This window comes from Neovison vison, chromosome 7, assembly GCF_020171115.1.
Source record: "Neovison vison isolate M4711 chromosome 7, ASM_NN_V1, whole genome shotgun sequence".
Taxonomy (NCBI): Eukaryota; Metazoa; Chordata; class Mammalia; order Carnivora; family Mustelidae; genus Neogale; species Neogale vison.
In genome coordinates, this window is record NC_058097.1 from 201,995,482 (window position 1) to 202,012,802 (window position 17,321).

Genomic DNA, 17,321 nt, shown 5'->3' on the forward strand with positions numbered 1-17,321 from the left:
CCAGGGAATGACGCCTGTCCCCCACCCCCACAAGCGCACAAACATCAAAGACCTAGACCAATGGTTGGCCGCCTCCGTGGGGCGGGGCCCGACTCCAGCCAATGGCAGGCGGCGAAGGCAGAGGGGGCGGGGCAGCTGCTGCAGCTGTGTTCTGGAGAGAAGGGGTGAGGCTGGGGTGGGGGACCTGTCAAGATGCCCCAGACTGCACCACCTCCCCCTGCCCCCCTCCTCCCCATTGGTCTGCAGTGAGTCCCGGGGGACTTCTAGAGCGTTATCCTCAGCCTCTCACTTCCCGTTTTCCCTTCCTAGGCAAATGTTCTTTTCAGCCTCAGTAATCCCCGTGGCCGGTTGGTAACTCCCCAGAGTCCAGCTGGAGCCTCCACTCCCACCCCTTGTCCCGCAGAGCCTTGTGGGGGCAGGTCTGGAGGTCCGAAGAGCGTTTGGGCTAATCCAGCCCCCTTCCCTGCTCCCACCCCACCCCCGCCGGCCCCAGGAGACCTGGAGGGAGAAGCCCATGGGTTCCAAAGCTCCTTTCTCACAGTCTGTGCCCAAAGACCCTGCCTGCCCTTAGTCTAGGCAAGCATTGGCCTTGTCAACTCTCTGGGGGTCCTGTAGCCTGCCCATGCCTACCCTACTCATCAGGAAGATCGCACAATGAGCGGAGGGCCAAAGTGTTTGTATCTCCAGGTCTTTATCATTAAAATCTGCCCAGTGTCACTATTGCAACAGTATGAGCAGAAAATACCAGCGATAAACTAAACACTTCTATGGCACTTACGGTGTGCCAAGTACTGTTCTCAGCACTTTCCCACATTTCACTCAACTAAAATAGATGTAAAATGCTTCTTTTTTTTTTTTTAAGTAATCCCTACCCCCAACGTGGGGCTTGAGTTCACCACCCCAAGATCAAGAGTCCTGCGCTCCACCGACTGAGTCAGCCAGGCGCCTCATAAAATGGTTTTTCAAAGTAGGAAGTGCTGATGGTCCCAGCCGTTGTGGGGCCCCAGTTAAACCACAGTCCCGCTGTGCCCTCCCCACCCAGGAGCTCAGAGGCTAATGGGGTAGGCACACGGGACACCCAAGTTGTCAGTACAAGGACAAAATTCCTAACAAACAGGAAAGGGGAGAAGAAGGGTGGGCGGGAGAGGAGTTGTCCGCGGGCTGGCTCAGCACTGGAAGACCTCCTGGAGGAGGCGGGCTGCTGTAAACAGTGTCTCTCAATTCTCCACCCATGACCTTTGTCCCTTGGGCTCCTGTCATCGCTGAGTCACCCCTTCACCCGCCTCCCCCTCACCAACTTCCTGGCAGCAAGCAAAAGTGCTGGTCAGTGGGAGTCTGGGAATCAGCGCAGGGACCAGCCCAGCTCTAACTGCCCTTCAGAGCTCCCATCCAGTTCTTCCAGGAGGACAAGGTCCTGCCCAGACACTTCTGCCTCCCTCCCCCTCTGCTGCTGTGCGCCCCGGGTGCTCTGAGTTTGGAGTAAGGTGGGCCCAAGAGAGGAGAATGCTCTGGAGTGTAGACCGCCGGAGGGGAAACACCAGAGCAGCCGTGTCCACAGGGGCCTGCTGCCCGGCTCTCCCCAGCCCCTTCCCTGAGGAGGCCTGAGTGGGAGTCAGAGCTCGTGACTGCACTGAACAGCGCTGGAGGGCCCTTCCCTGCTTTATTTTCTGGGCTGGGCCTGGCCTAATCCCCCATGTGCCTCTAAGAGAGGACTAAGTGGGGCCCTTACTGAGGGAGACGGGGGCCCTGCTGCACTGGGGAGGAAAGCAGGGAGGCCCCGTCGCCCCAGGCCTGGGAAGGGCTGAGGTGCGGGGGTCCTGTCAGGCCCTGGGCCCTCTACAAAGGGATGGTGCCCAGGCTCCGCGGGGCTGACCACTCTCTCCCCGGAGGGCGGTCCCAGAGGTGCGTGGCATCTCACTCCTGAGCCCACAGAGCCCTGAGGGAGTAGGAAGCCATGGGTGGGGCAGACCCCTCCTCATTCCAGGTCCTTCCCACCCCTGAAAGCTGATAGCCGTGGGGCCCTGCCACCGCCCAGGGAGCGTGAAATGGGGTGTGCTGCTGGGCGGCCACAGTGGCTCCTACTGCCGCCCCATCTCCTTCCTGCTCGCCTCTGGCACCCTGACCTGCTCTGTGGGCACTTTCTGGGCCATCCCTGCCAGCTGCCCCCAGCTCTGCCTGGGCCCAGGCCCTGCGGGCCTCTCCCACGTAACCTGCCTTCAGCTTCCCTCAGCCCCGAGAAAGAATCAGGGCAGTTAGCTCAAGCGCAGGCAGGCGGCTAGGACTGGCTTTCTGGAGAGAACTCTCAACAGGCAGCGTTGCCCTCCTGTCCTAGTCAGCCGGTAGTGGGACTGAGCTCCCCGCCTCAAAGGCATTAGCACCCAGGAGTTCTGGAACCATCCCTGGCTAATTGGCATCCTTCCCCAATTTGTTATCTGGATCGCTCAGGTTTGCCGGCCAGACTAGAACCTCGGCCTGCCCGTCCTCGGGTCTTTTCCTTTTTCACTCCTCTAACCCTGTTTGCCCCTGATCACCTTTCTTTCTGGAACCCCTGTCCCGACTCAGGCAGCCTCCTGGCCTATCCCCAAAACTGCTGTGGTGGGGTCTGTCACAAGGCAGTCAGGCTTCACGCTGGAGGGCCAGACTAGATGTTGCAGTTGGGAGCTAAGTTCTCCCTCCTTCAGGGAACTTTCCGAGACCCAGGAGCCTGTTTCTGTGTCAGCTCTGACCCCCAGAGGTTGGTGATGGGACTAGCAGGACTGACCTTTGCACCTCAGCCTGGGAACACTCAAGGGCCTTGTTTAGGTCAATACCAAAGTCTTGGGAGAAGCCAAGAGAAAAAGAAGAGCAAAGAACTGGAACAGGAGCCCAGCACCTTCCTGAGGGCTGAGGCCCACTGCCTACTGCTCCAAGGGGAAGGGGGATTAGGCCTGGCTTAGCTCAGACAATGTGACAGGGTTGGGGGGGCCTCAGCACTGCGCAGGTGCCCTGGGAGCCCCTTCCCCCTCCTCTGCTCACACTGGGGCTTGTGGAGAGAGCCAGCTAGAGCTAGGAAGGTGGGGGCAGGTAGAGGAAAGGAAGCAGTTGCCTGGGGCACAGCAGGCTGTGGGGCGTAGCCTGCTCTCCTTCCTTCTCCGGCACCCCCTTCCTCAGGCCCTCAGGCCCTGACGCCCACCCTGAGCTGGAGATTCTGGGCAACCAGACTCGTGATCCCAGCCCCCACGTAGTCACACACCCTGGGCCCCATTCCCCACCCTCTGGGCCAAAATTCTTTCCGCTGGCTCCTCCTAGTCCATGATGACCCTCCCAGACAGCCCACCCCTTCCTGCACCAGGGTCTCTGGCCTAGTGGGCTTAAGGGGCAGGAACCTGATCAACGGCAAAAGTTGCCCCACATCTGGGTTTTTCTGCCACTGGCTGTCTCTTCTGCTTTGTCTCAACGACCCCTTCCAAAGTTCCCATCACCTCCCCTTTCACCTTGGCCCGCCCGGCCCTGGAGAGACTCTGGGGAGATTTGAAAGGGAGCCTTCTGGCCATTTCTCACCTTGGCCACCAGGTGTCAGACTTTGTCTAGCTGGAAGGAAGGTCCTAGTCAGTTTCTACTCCATCAGCCAGGCCTTAGAGATCTGGGCAAGTTGGGGAGGGGCCTAGAGGTGACCTCCGAACTCAGGAGGCTGAAAGACCCTGAAGGTTGGGAGAAAGGAGGGGCTGGGACTCTGGTCCTACAGTTCGCAGCTACTCCCTCGTCGTCCCCACCCCCACCTCACTGACAAGGGCTTTGTCTCCTGCTGGGAATTGGGGAACCAGGCTGAGTCAGGGAGCTCCAGAATTACAGGGACAAAGGCAGGAACAGTTGTGGCTCCAGAGAAGAAGGGGGAGCTTCGAGGCAGCCATGCATCAGAGCACTCAGCCAGGGGCCTGGATGGCTGGCCCTTGCCCTGTAGGTTAAGGGGAACAAGGGCCTCCCTTGGCCCTTCCCCATGTGGGGTGGCCCTGGCAAGATGAGCGCCTGAATGTGTCTCTTCACATGCTGAGAGGGCCCCAAGTCCTCGGGTGCAGGGCCAGTCGGTGCAAAAGCAGGAAGCTGGCAATACGCCACCACCCTCCTGACACCCTCCTCCTCTTCTGCAGGCTTCCGCTCCTACCCCTGCCCCGGACTTTGCCTCTTCCAAGAGACAGCTCTCCGGCCCGCACACCCTCTCCTGCAAGTGCGCTTCCAGATGCCCAAGGCAACGCTGAGCTTTCTAATAGAAAGAAAGCCGGCTGACTTGTCATTTACCAAGGGCTACCTGCCTCATGGTCCACAGCTCCAAAACCCAAAGGAGGGGGACTCATACCCCGACACTATCCGTAGGGAGCTATTTGGGGGAAAAGTTCAAGAACCCAAACTCTGAAATACCCTTTCTGGCTCGGCCCTCCTCTGTGTCCAGCTCCCCGACCTTGCTGCCGGCCTCCCCCTCTGCACGTTCCATGGGAGCCGCTTCCAGCACTTGCCCACCTTTCCCGGTCATTCTCCTCCCTTCTTTCCCTCCGCTACCAGCCCTGTGTGCGCTGTGGCTCCCAGCCACTCCAGAGAACCGTTCCTATCCTTCTGGGGTCTAGACCAACTCTCAGTTCTCTGCCGTTCATGCTTTGTCAGCCCTCGGCCTTGGGAAGCACCCCATCCCCTCTCTGTGCTCGCCTCTGGCCATCTCTGGCTTGCGAGGGGATGTCACAGCCCATGACAGAGATGCGGGTGCTCGCGCCGCCTGGCACCATGGGGCTGCCCAGCGACGTTTTCATTCCCTTCCTCTGCCTGTCCCTGACTTCATTCCCTAAGGCTCTCTGGATTCTTCTCCAGCTGCACCCCTCCCACAGCAATTTCATGTTCAGATCTCATCTGTTTGAAAACAACAGCAAACCAGCCAACCCTACAGAAAACCTTCTGTGCTACCCTCTAGGTATTCCTTTTGCCACAAAATGCCAGGGAAAATACATTTACCCCTTTTTCTTTCTCACCACCTCCTTTAATCTCACAATTTGGCATCTGCCTCCCAACTGCGCTTGCAAAGATCACGTGTGACTTCCTGATTTCTCAGTGGGTTGCCCCTCGAATTCTTCCCTCAGTGCTTTGGGAGCCTCTGACACTGCCGATCGGCCGCCTCCCTAAAACTCTTAACTCTCATACACTGTTGCCTTGACACTCTTCAAGTCAGCTTATGTTAAATCATCAAGTACTCTAGTTTGGGGCAGGCATCATGCTAAATAAAATGCTGTAGGGATGCAAAGACGAGTAAATCGTGGAACCTGCCCTCGAGATGCTATGTGCTTAAAGGGGAGACGGACACGCCGAACCGACCCTTGTTCTGCCCTTGTCCAAACCCTACCTGGAGAAGCCACGCAGCAGCACCTGCCGTATGTTGGGCCCTGGAACGACAGGGGTGACGGCAGACTTATAGACCAGCAGAGGGACGCCATCACGCCTGCCTTGGACCCCCTGCGATTTCGTCTGGGTCTTTCTGCAGCTAAGCACAGTCTGCCTTGGATTTTAGCATTTGGGGCAAAGGACCCCTTTTCTGGGTGGTTTGGGTCAGCACACTAATTGAACACCTTCTTTGGGCTTGCGCCTGCACTGGGGTAAAGAAATAGAGAAAGTGGAGTCTGACCCCCAAGATGCTCGCAGTGCACGGCTGTGGGATATGCCTCCCTTCTTCTGGTCTTCTGGAGAGCCGCTTGCTTGGTGCCTTGACTTACGGGCTGCCACTCCTTTTGCCCCAGTGTGGAGACAGCCCAGATGCCCTCTCCTTCCTATCTTGTTAGGCAGGAAGTAGGCCTGTGGGGTATCTAGAGAGAGCCAGGGAACATAGCCCCACCCGGAGAGCCTGGACCCCTCTGTGGGGCATGTCCCCTCCCACGTGGGCCAGGTGATCGTGGGACCGTCAGCAGAAGCCACCTCGCCCACAGACAAGTCCAGTGGCTCCTGCGTCTATACTCACACACCTGGCGGTGGTTTCAGGTAAGCTGTCCTTCCCTCCCCGGATGGATCACAGGCTCCGTAAGGGCGTAAGGGCGGGAGCCAAGTTCCCTCTCAGATTGCCCTCGGTGTTCCTATTCCGGTTAGCGTAATGATGGGCAGGCTTGAAAGTATTTGTTGATGACTTGACGGCACCATCCTGTTACTTCCTTTGCTTAGGACACCATCTCCTGGTAAAATACTTCTGTGTGACCTGGGAGCAGTCAGCCCCTATACCTCCCCCAAGGCTCTCTGCAGAGTGTCCCAGCAGGCGATCTGTCCCAAGTCACCTCTGTTTACTAATCCCTGCCGCCGCAGCCGGGCATCTCACCTTTATCTTTCTCTCAGCCTTCAAATAGTCTTAGAAGGCTGTTTCATCATCCCCATTTTACAGACGGGGAAAGTAGAGAATAGAGGGCTTTAGGTAATTTGTCCAAAGTCACTCTAGGAGGTTAAGAGGCTGGGCTTGGAGCTGAGGTCATCCCTTGAGTAGTACCTACCCCATTTGCTTGCAGACCAAACTGAGTTTTCCTCTTTCCCCCCAATCTGCTGTCTTACACTGGGAAGAAAGGAGTAGAGTGACAGCCGAGACTTGTGACTTGGCCGCAGTCGGTCACACTCCCCAGGAGAGGAAGGGTATTGAGGTGAGGGTCACTGCTGGGGGCCCCAGTGGGTTGTCACAGGTGAGGGTACTGGCGAAGCTGAGGGCTGACTGCGCAAGGCTGACCGGAGGGACAGGTGGACAGCATTGCAGGCAGACAGACCTCTGAGACCCTTAAAGTAATCTCGAGAGGTGAGGCGGGCTGAGCAAAGGCCGGGAGGGGGAGACCGGATGTTGGAAGGACTGAAGGACACGCCGTGGGTAGAGGGGCAGAGTGCGCTGTGCACACACCCTCCCTATGGACCGGGCAGAGCCTCTTCCCCAAGCTCTTTGCCTCTCCGAGCCAACCCTTGGACTGGCAGACTCCGAGCCTGTGGGCGCGTGGGAGCCTGGGAGGGGAAAGACCAGGAGAGACGAAGTCCTGGGGCAAGCATTTTATTCGTTAATACAAGAATAGAAATTTTGCAATAAATATCATCTAATAAATAACATCTCCAAATAAATAAATATTAATACAACAAACTTAGAGTCATGAGTAGGTGAGGCTGGGGGCAGGGCCCGGGGGGGGGGCTGCCCCCCGCACCCTGCAATGCTACTGCAATGTAAACTTTCAGGGAACCCTGCGAAGGTGGCTCTGGTTGCCTTCCCCAGCCTGGGCAACCCACAGCCAGCCCGGAAAGGGGGTGGGGAGGAGGCACCGTGATGCCCGCGACCAGATGCAAAGCAAGGTCCTTTTGGCTGCCATCCTGTGCCACCGACTGCCTTGGCGACCCCTGGGTCCGGTCTGTCCCTGGCCCTATGCTTTCAGTCTGACCTCCAACGCAGACCCTGCCTCTTCCACCTTTAAATCCCGTTTCTCCCTGTTTGGACTTGCCACTGTGTGCGTTTCCTGAATGGGGTGTAGCGAGTTATTTGGGGAGAGGGGAGCAACACCTATCGAAGAAGAGCGGGGCAGCCGGAGGGCTTCACCCCAGAAACACAGGGGCCGTGGTGGCCCCCCTCCCTGCCCTACAGGCACGCTTCCCGGAAGTGCCACTCGAGAGGGGCCGTGTGGCACCGGCACCTGCTGGGCAGGACGCAGGAAGCTGTGAGAGCCCTTGCACCAGCTGGCACCCCTCTGCTCGGGCGAGCACTCCTTCCTGTGGCAACGGGACAGGAGCTCTCGGACCTCTTCCCCAGACCTGCACGACTTTGGGAAGCGGGAGGGGACAGGCCTTACTGCATCGCACCCCCTTCCAAGTCCGGAGAGGGCCAGAGCCTCCTGGCTTCGGTCTCCTGGCTCAGCAAGGGTTGGTGCACAGGTTCCTCCCTCCCCGAGCGGGAGCAGGGCTTAGAGGAGGAGGCGAGAGGGGAGAGGTCAGAAGCCGTGGGCCTCCAGGTGCAGGGTGACCGCCGCCGCAGGAGGCTGCATCTTCTTCTTGAGCCGGTTGAAGTCCTTGGCTGAACGCCACAGCCAGGTCTGCAGCTCCTTGAGCAGCCAGAAGTCGTCCATCTTCCGGAGGAAGTCGCTGTGGGCAGGGCCAGGGGCCCCGGTGGGCTCAGTGCCCGGCAGAGGCTGGGGCAGCGGATAGCCCAGGGCCGCCATGACGCCCGCGATGCTGCCCAGCAGGCCCTGGAGGCTGGTGCAGAAGTGGGCCAGGCTGCGGCGCAGCTCGGCCGTGGCGGCCTGGCGGTTGAGGCCGCGCAGGTAGCACAGCAGGTGGCTGTAGGCCTCATAGTTCTGGGTCAGCCGCAGTTTGTCGTTGAGGCTCCGCCACACGTCCAGGTTGACGGTGGCCCTGGGCAGGGTCTCTGCCCCCAGGCGAGGCGGGTTGAAGTCAGGCTCGTTGAAAGGGGGGCCCAGGTAGTTCAGCTGTGGAAAGGAGAGGGCGATGGGAAAGGAGGAGGGCCGAGCAGCCAGCGGCCATCAGGAGATACCTGCCCCCAGAGCCGCTGTGTCCTGGGTCCCCAGACACCCGTCTGCACACCAGGCCCCTCTCTGCTCCAGGGCCTCCCCAAGCTTCTCCGGGGGTGTCATTTGCGTGGAGGTGACAGCTGAGGCAGTGGGGGTGATGAACTCTCCCACGAAGAGGTGTAGAAAGAGAAAACCTTGCAGGAGCTAGTCAGGGAGGGTGTGCTGATGGGCTGTGTGTGCAAAGCCTTGGGAGCGGCCCCCCATGGGGCAGGGCAGAGAGGAAGAGGAGCCAGGAGGACACAGGAGGCCAGGCCGCAGAGGTGGAAGGTGGACCAGAAGAGTGTAGAGCCAAGAAGAGTTCAGAAGGCAGCAGAGCTCGACAGCGTGGCTGCAAAACAGAGATCAAGGAGAATGAGCCCTAGAAAATTCTGTTGGGTTCGGCCAGAAGGAGGTGCCTGACGACCTTGGAGAGAGCCGCTTCAGTGGCCTGGAGGCCAGATTGCAGGGGGTTAAGGAGTGAGTGGGTGGAGAGGAAGCGGAGGCAGAGGGTGTAGACCACTCCTTCGAGAAATTTGGCAGTGAAAGCCAGGAGAGAAAAAGGGTCGGGAGCTAGAGGGGGTAGCAGAGTCAAGCAAAGGTTTTTGGCCAGGGGGAGGGAGGAGCGGGTGGGAAGGCAGAGGGGCCCGTGGGAATCAGAGCTCCATTTGCCTCCAGACATGCCTGGTCCCACCAGCAGAAGGGCCAGGGATAGACGGTACTCATGAAGCCCTCAGTCCCCCAAGACAGGGCTCCCAGGAGCAGGGCTGCACAAGGAAGAAACTGAGGCAGTCTCAAGAGTTCGGCTGGAGGAAGGGTATAGGAGGCAGGCGGGGGACGAGGACACAGCTTTGCCAACCCTCAAGGGAGAGGCCTGGGGCCCAGGGAAAGGGCTGAGGGGGACGCTGCAGCCAGAGAGAAAGGGAGCAGAGAGGGGCGAGGCCTGGGATAGGCAAGGGCCCAGGGGGAGGTTCACACGCTGACAAGCACAGAGACAAACTAATTTCCTCGGTGTATCCTGGGGCTGGAGCCAGCTCCCCCCCCACCCTCCTCCCCTTCCCTTCCCTGGCTCCAGAGTAGGGTCTGGGATGTGGAAGAGGAACACGGGAAGAGGGGGCTGGTTCCCCATGGTCCTCGGCAACTCTGACCCTCTTCCCTTCTCTCCTGGGCTCTCGGAACACCTCTGGACCGCCCCCAAATCCTTATGGCACAACTTCCATCCACACCCCGAACCTCCTGCCACTACTGGCCTGGCTTCCCCTCGGCCCCCTTCCCCCAAGTCCCCCCTAGGAGGCCCAGCTAGGATGGGAGAGGCAGACAGAAGGGAGGCCCATGGGTCCAGAGCAGCAGGGCCCCAGGTCTGGGGCAGAGGCGAGCTGGAACACAGGCATGGGAGGTGGGGCCCCTCCATCCCCACCCAGCCCCGCCCGTGCAAGAGACACCACAACACGGTGTAAACAGAAGAGACTTCCCCGGCCCCCAGGGGGAGGCGGGCGGCTGGGCGGGCAGCCAGTGGGGCAATGGGCCAAGGCGGGTGCGAGGCCTGCCCACATGCCTAGTCCTGGGGCCAGGGATGGGGAAGAGGGGGGCACCGAAGAGGGAAGGGCAGGAGATAGGCCAGACATGGGGACCGTTTGGAGCCAGAGGGCCCCCTGGTCGTTGCTGCTCACTGGGACCACTCCCACACCCTGCCGTCACCCCGGTACTCACGTAGGTCCCAGCCAAGCTGCGGAGTTGGTGCTCCAGGTAGCGGGTGAGGTCATAGGTTTTCTGGATGGAGGGACCAGGCCCTGGGTCCCCTGTGCGGTTGAGGGCTGGCACTGCGGGGAGGTGCCAGAGCACAGTGCACAGGCAGGCTAGCAGCCCCCACGAGTCCCCTGTGGACGGGAGGGGCGTGAGGCGTGAGCGCAGGCCCGGGCCCCGCGGAAGATACGGCTGGCAGGCCCTCAGGTGTGTGTCCCCACCTTGGGCTTGGAGGGGGGTGGAGAGGGTGGGCCGCCAGATGGGAGGCAGGGGCCATGGAGTAGGGGAGCGTTCCTGGCCAGGGTGTGTGTGCACAGGGGCATGTGTGTGAACAAGGACCAGGACTTGGCCGCGGTGTGTGTATCTCCCAGCATACTGGCGTGTCAGCTAAGGGTCGCCGGATCTACGCCGACACACGTGTATGTATACACGGAGGGACGGGGCCAGGCCTAGGGTCTGTGAACCAGTGTTCCTGGGTTCAGCCGCCTCCCCCAGCCTCCCCATCCCGCTGGAGCTGAGGGGGTGGGGAACAGCACATGTGCCCACTGCCAGCCCGGAGCAGTCAGTCCTGGGAAGGGCCCGAGAGAGGCTGAGACAAGTCCAAGCCAAGCCATAGGAGGCAAGGGGTAAGGTTAGATCACCAACGGCAGGCCGAAGGACACAGGGCTGCCTCCTATAGCTGGGGGTACATTCTAGTGGATTCCTGGGTGTGGACTGACCCAGGGCCCAGGTCTGCCCCGTTCTTATCTAGGAGGTTGGATGGCGAAGAGTTTGACCTGAATGAGTCTGTTGTTTGTTTTTGAAGATTTATTTATTTATTTCAGAGAGAGAGAGAGAGAGAGAGAGAGAGAGATGTGAGCGCATGCGGGGTAGGGGCAGAGGGAGAGGGGAAGCAGACGCCCCCACTAAGCATGGAGCCTGACTGGGGGCTCCATCCCAGGACCCCAACATCCTGACCTGAGCCAAAATCAAGAGTTGGATGCTTAACGGGCTGAGCCACCCAGGCGCCCCCTGGATGGGGTCCTTTGATCAGCCTGCGGAGAAGAGGGGGAGGGGCGGGGGTTTGGAAAGGGAGGAGGAGAGGGAATAGGCTGTGTTTGTTGGGTTTGGTTTGTCAGCCAACCATGCTGAAGAGTCTGGACATCTTGGGACACCAGAGGGTCTTGAGCCCAGGGGTCGGGTCTGTGAGGACAGACATAGGCGGCAGGAGACACGACTTTCCCAGCTTTTAGCTGAGGTCCACGGTGAAGAGAACGAGGCCAGGATGCCGTGGGCATGGGGACTGGGTAAAGGCGATTAGGGTTAGACTATAATTGGCATTGGGCTGGGTTAGGTTTAAGGACTGGGTTACTTTTAAAGTTTCAGGTTAGTTTACTGGGATTTGGCTGACTGAGTGTGGTTGAGGTTTGAGTCCGGCTGGGGGATGTGGTTAGGTTTGGACAGGCACAGGATTCGCTGGGGCCAAGGTCTGTGAATGTGTTCATTCAGACGTCGGCTGGGGTTACACATGGCATGTCTCGAAGAGAGGGCCGGTGAGGGTTTGAAGCTTGGGTAGGTGTGAGATCATGAGTAGTTTCTTCTGCTTTCTATTTTCTGCAGAATTTCACGATGACATATGTTGTTGCTGTGACAGTCAGAAATGGGTTGGATATGCGTTTGACAGTTTGACTGTACTTAGAGTTAGGGGGAGTCTGGAGTGAGCCGTAATGCTGGGTCAGAGTTTTAGAGAGGGTTTAAGACTCAGACTGTATAGAATGTCTCTGACAAGGGTGTAAAGGTCAGGCGGGGACTTCTGCAGTGGCCCTGCCCATCAGTCTTCCCTTTTCCAGGCGCTTGGCTGGCGACTTCATGGATAGAGCATGGGAATGGGCAGGGTGGGGGAGAGCACTGGTCTGAGACCCTGCCCCTGGGAACGAGGGCCTCTTGGTTTGAGAGCATGCGTGTGTGTGTGTGTGTGTGTGTGTGTGTGTGTGTGTGTAGACAGAGAGCAGGATCAGGCACGTGACTAGCCGCCTGTCCTTGTCCCCATCTGCATCCCGTGGCTTCCCTCCTGGTGCTCCTTCCCTCATTCTGCCTTTCCAAGCTTAGCTCCATTCATCATGCCTCACATCCCAAGAGAATTCCAGGCCTTCCTCCTCTGCACAAAGCCTGGGGCTACCCTCAGCCTGGATTATCTAGCCGAGTGACCCCCAAGATTCTAGGGGTATAATATGGGTTTCGTTTCGGAGGTTGGATACCTGCCGAGGTGGGCAGTGGCCCTTCCAGCCTTGAGTTAGCGGTGATGCTGAGGGTCCCAGCTGAAACCCGGATTGGGAGCTGGGCTCACCTCTGTCCCCCACACTGCTTGGGGCAGCCCTTCTGGCCATGGAGGGGGTGGGGAAAGGATCACAGGGTCAGGACCCCAACTCTGGGCCTTGTTTTCCCCTCCCCTTCTGGGCCCTGTGGGACATCCCTGGGGATAACTGGCTCCCTGCACAGGGACAGCCGGGGGAGAAGCCTTTGGATAAACAAGAGCTAAGTCATCTGGGCAGAAAAACGGCTCATGAAATTAACCAGACGAGGCCGGTGTTTCCAGGAATATTTCAGTTCTGAGGTAACTGTGTCACTGCAGGCTGGGGGGTGGGGGCAGGGGAAGGAGCAGCAGGATCGGACTGACCGACCCATGGAGAGAGCCAGAAAGAAGGAAGGAGTCTCAGGTGCCTAGAGGGAGGAGAGGCTCGGAGAGGTGAAAGGGGACAGGGCTCTCCTCTCTAGTACAACGGCTTCTGCTCTGGGCAAGACGTCCCTGGATCTCAGGCAGCAAACGGAGAGCCATCTGGGGCACAGAACACCTGTGGTTTAGTTGTGAGCAGCGGGACCTGGGGCAGCTAGCCTGCATCCCCAGGAGGGAGAACTGGGTGGGCATCCCGGAGCCCTCCTCCGTCCTTCTCGCCAGGCTCATGTTGTGCAGGTGGACCCGGCCACTGGGGGCTGGGTCCTGGGCCCCCTCCCCCGGTCCTGGCCCCTAGCCCAACCACCCCCCCCCCCAGCTCTGCCTCTGGCTGCTGCCCACTGATTGTTTACATCCCATCTTCCCCTGTGTTTATAAATCCGGCAGAGCACGTGAGGGGCTAATGAGTGCAGCTCACGTTTCCTGCTGGAGCCCCCCACCCCCCATCCTGGCCCCCTCCCGGGCGGCCCCTAATTCCATCCAGATCCCTGGGCCCTGGGAACCTAGGCCCCCCTCATGAACACACACACACACACTCAGCCCACGCAAGCGCACGGCCACCCTGACACGGCTGCACAGGCAGGCAGAGCCCGGTACGCGGGTTTCTAGCCAGCTGCCCCTTGATCCCTGGCCTGTGTCCTCCAGGCTGACCTCATTCAGTGATGATGGGGGGCTCAGTGGGGCAGATGGGCCCCAGGCGGCCAGGGTGGGTAGGACAAATCAGCCAGGAGACTTTGCACCTAGGATGGCTGCTTAAGAGCTACGAGCCGAAAATGTAGGAGCTGGGCAGGCATCGCAGAGCTGCAGAGGTGCTGAAAAATGTGGGAGCCAGAAAGGCTCTGCCCTCAGGCCAGCCCTGGACCAGCTTCCGCAGTGACCTTGGAGCGATCTGATGAGGGGAATTGGGGGAAGGAATGGTTTAAAGGGTGTCATGTCCAGTGCAGTGTGAGATCCGGGCACTGAACTCTAGGACATGGCCCTCGGGGGCTCCTCCTGACCAGCCTCCTCAGGGAGAGGCCCCCAGAAGCACCCCATCTTGACTTGTCCTGGGTGGGGGGGGGGCTGCCTTCCCCTGGCTCTTCTCCCTTCCATCCTCTCCTTGGTTCCCTCTGCCCCAGGTCACTGAGAAGTGCTTAGGGCGCGAGTCCACATAGGCCCAGAAGTCAGGATCCCGGAGATTTGCCACCAACCCACCAGGTGACTGGGCTCCCGCGAGGGCTGCGCTGTGCACACTTAAGTCGCTCTGAACAGAGCCACGTGGGGCCCCATGTCTGCTGTCCCCTTCAGCAGCACCCTCCCTGCCCTTCTCCTCCAGCCTCAATGACAGAAGAAGAAACTGAGGCCCAGGGTAAGAAGCAGACAGGTGGGCCAGCCGCCCTGCTTTGGGAAGGCAGCGTGGATACAGGAGTCGCTGTCGGAGTGAGAGGGTTCTGGACGGTGCTACAAGAGGTCCCCGGCTGTCCCCAGGGGGAGCAGGATCATGCGGGGGCGGCGGGGCCCAGGTGGGGGCCTGCGGGTGGGTACAGCCGGGCAGTCCACTGAGAGCCAGACAGGGGGACCAAGAGAAGGAAACGGTCCCAGGAGTGTGGGGGAGTTTGAGAGGCTGTTGTTATTCAGAGGGGTGGGAGGGGCAGGGAGGGAGCGGGGGTGTGAAGAGGCAGGTGGGATTGGATTGTGGAGAGGAATGTGAAGTGTCCCTAGCCGTGGCCGGTGTGGCCCGGCAGTGTGCACAAGTGTGAACGGGGCAGGAGTGCGGGGCTCTGTGGAGGGGAGAGGGAGCCATTACACGGGTCTGGACGAGAGGCTGGGGTGCGGGGGCAGCTAGGCGACTCTTGCGGCCGGCGCCCGGTGCCAGTTCTCTCGCCGCCCCCCACCTGAGAGTGTGGCTCCAGGTCAGTGAGGGCAGCAGATGAAAACCGCGAGGCGTGTGAGGGGGGTGCTAGCTGGTCTGTCGCAGGAATGTGTCCCGGTGTCCCGAGGGAGGGGTAGCGGGTGCTCAGAGCCGGAAACGGGGTCTGTGGGGGCTGTGAAAGGCCGGAGGTGTCCCTCCCTCAGGCTCAAGGTCAGGGCCAGAGAGTGCCCGACAGAGGTGTGCGTCCAGCGCCCTCACCCACAGCCTCTGTCTCCAAGGCTGGGGACCTCCAGCCTTCCCACCCCTCCTGGCAGCTCCCTCCTACCTCAGCCGGGAGGGCCTGGCCGGGCGCTGGGGGAAACTGGGACGGGGTCCCGTGGGAGTGGGGGGGGGTCTGGGGGAGTGGGGGCTTCTGGAGCGCAGTGTGGAGTCGCTGGGAAGGAAGGTGGGGAGGACAGAGATGAGGGGACTCTGGCGAGGCCCGAGGGACCTGGGGTCTCCCTCCAGGGGCCCGGCCGGAGAACTTGGCGGCGGCGGCCGCTCGCGGGCCCTCCCCCTCGGCGGTGACCTCTCGCTCCCGGCCCCCTCCCCGCGGCGGCGGCGGCGCCTTCCCCCTGTGTGGCCTCGGCGCCCCCGGCCCCGCCCCCGGCCCGCTCCCGCCCGGTCGCTCCCTTCCCGGCGGCGGGGGCGGGGGCGGGGTCCGGGGGCGCGGGGCTCGGGGCTCCGGCGGGCCGCTGCCCTTTCCCGCGCGTCAACTCCCCGCTCGGCCCGCCCGCCCTGCCGCGGGCCGCCGGGGCCGAGCGGCCGCTGCCGCCGCTGCCCGGCCGGCGACGGACTTTCTCCCGCCGGGTCCGGCCGAGCTGCGCCCGTCCCCCGCACTAATCACTCCCAGGCCACGGCGGGCGGGACCGGGGACTCGCTGCCGCTGCCGCCCGCCCCGCCGCCCGGCCCCTACCTGCCGCCGGCTCCCCGGCCGCGGGCAGCATGGTGGGCTCCGGCCGCGCGGCGCGCAGCGAGGAAGCCGCGGGTCCCGCAGCCCGGCCCGGCCCGGCCCAGCCGGGCTCGGCTCTGCCCTCCGCCCTCCCCTCCTCTCGCCCGCCCTCCTTCCCGCCCTCCCCTCCCGGCGGGCCGGGGAGGGAGCGCGGCGGGCCCGAGGTGTCGGCCTCCCCCTCGCCTCCCGCCGGCCCGGCCTCGGGCTCCCCGCCCTTCTCCCCTCTTCCTCCCCGGCCCCCTCCTCCCCGCGCGCCGCGTCCCCCTCCCGCAAGCCCGCTCCCCGCCTCGGACTCGCTCTCCCCGACTTTCGCGCGGGGCTCTTTCCGCCGGGATCCCCGGGACCCCGTCCCGCAGGGGCTCCAGGTTGCCGGCTTCCCCCGGCCGGCGGGTCGCGCGGGCTCCCCGCCGCGCTCCCGGCCACCTCCTGGCCCCGCCGAGCGGACTTGAGGAATGCCGCGTCCCCGCCCGGCCCCTCTCGAGGGCGCCCGGCCGTGCCTCCCCCGGCCCGAGCCCTGCTGGCGGGGGTGGCTCCCGGCTCCCCAGCCCGGCCCCGGCTCGGGGCTCCCGGGGGAGGCACGGGAACCGGATCTCGCGGCTCCCGGGCGGGGGCGGGGGCCGGGGCCTCGGACGCCGGGCTCCTACCTGCTCGGAGGTCCATGGGGCTGGGGGCCGGGCCGGCCGGGCGCGGCTCCTCTCCCGGAGGCTGGCGGAGTGGGAGGGCGAGCCGCGGCTCCGGCGAAGCTTTAATAATCCCATCCGCCAGGCCCACTCGCAGGTTTTTTTCGCTCGGTTTCGGATTTTTTTTTTTTTTTTTTCGGTGTGGGACATTCTGCAAACTTTTTTTTTTTTTTTTTTTTTTTTTCTGACGTGTAAAGCTGTAACCACAAATTGTAGCGGCCCTCCCCGGGGTGGGGGGAGGAGGGGGGAGGAGGGAAGGGAGGGCTTCTGGGGCTCCTCTCCCTCCCACAACACCGAGGAGGGGTGAGGTGAGGCGAGGCTGCGGCGGTACCACCCTGGGCCTCCTGGGGGAGGGGGCGGGGAGGGCATCAGTCCGTCTGCAGACTCCCCGGGCTGGGGGAGTGAGTCGCCCGCTCCTTTTCTTCTCCGACGGCGTCGACCTGGGGTGCGGGGTCCCTGCGCTCACGCTACCTCCGACTCCTCATCTCTAACCTTCCCTCCCCTCCCCCTCCCCCTGAGTAAATGGAATGACACATTCTCCCAAATGCCAGCGAGCTGGCTTCGTAGCAAGTGATGGTGTTTTTCCTGCTGCCCTTTGTCTGGGCTGACCGCCCCCCTTGCCTATTGTCCCGCCGCCTGTCCCATTTCCAAAAGCCGGGGCTGAGGGAGGCGCTGGGGCTGGGGCAGGTGACTGACCGGCTCCCGAGGCCCCCTGGGGTGGGGGAGGCGGAGGGCACCGGGGGCCCACTGCCCAGCTCTAAGGAAAGTAGAGGGCACTTGGCTGAGGGTTTTTCCCTCAGGTTCACAGGGTTCTTCATTCTTCCCC

At 61.7% G+C, this 17,321-nt stretch overlaps 1 protein-coding gene across 1 annotated transcript; it reads right to left on the reverse strand.

Annotated features, from left to right (window-relative positions):
* Positions 1–7,008: 7,008 nt before the first annotated feature.
* CLCF1 (cardiotrophin like cytokine factor 1) lies at positions 7,009–16,670 on the reverse strand. The gene is made up of 3 exons (XM_044259814.1): positions 16,460–16,670; positions 10,230–10,396; positions 7,009–8,441 (listed from the first exon to the last, which is right to left on the reverse strand). Exons 1-3 carry the CDS (start codon positions 16,473–16,475, stop codon positions 7,947–7,949), a joined length of 678 nt encoding a protein of 225 aa, XP_044115749.1. The 5' UTR covers positions 16,476–16,670; the 3' UTR covers positions 7,009–7,946.
* Between the last annotated feature and the right edge of the window lie 651 nt (positions 16,671–17,321).

Coding starts and splice junctions, on each gene's coding strand:
- CLCF1 (XM_044259814.1), bottom strand. Junction 8,442..10,229: donor GCAGCTTGGCTGGGACCTAC/GTGAGTACCGGG, acceptor TCCTTTCCACAG/CTGAACTACCTGGGCCCCCC.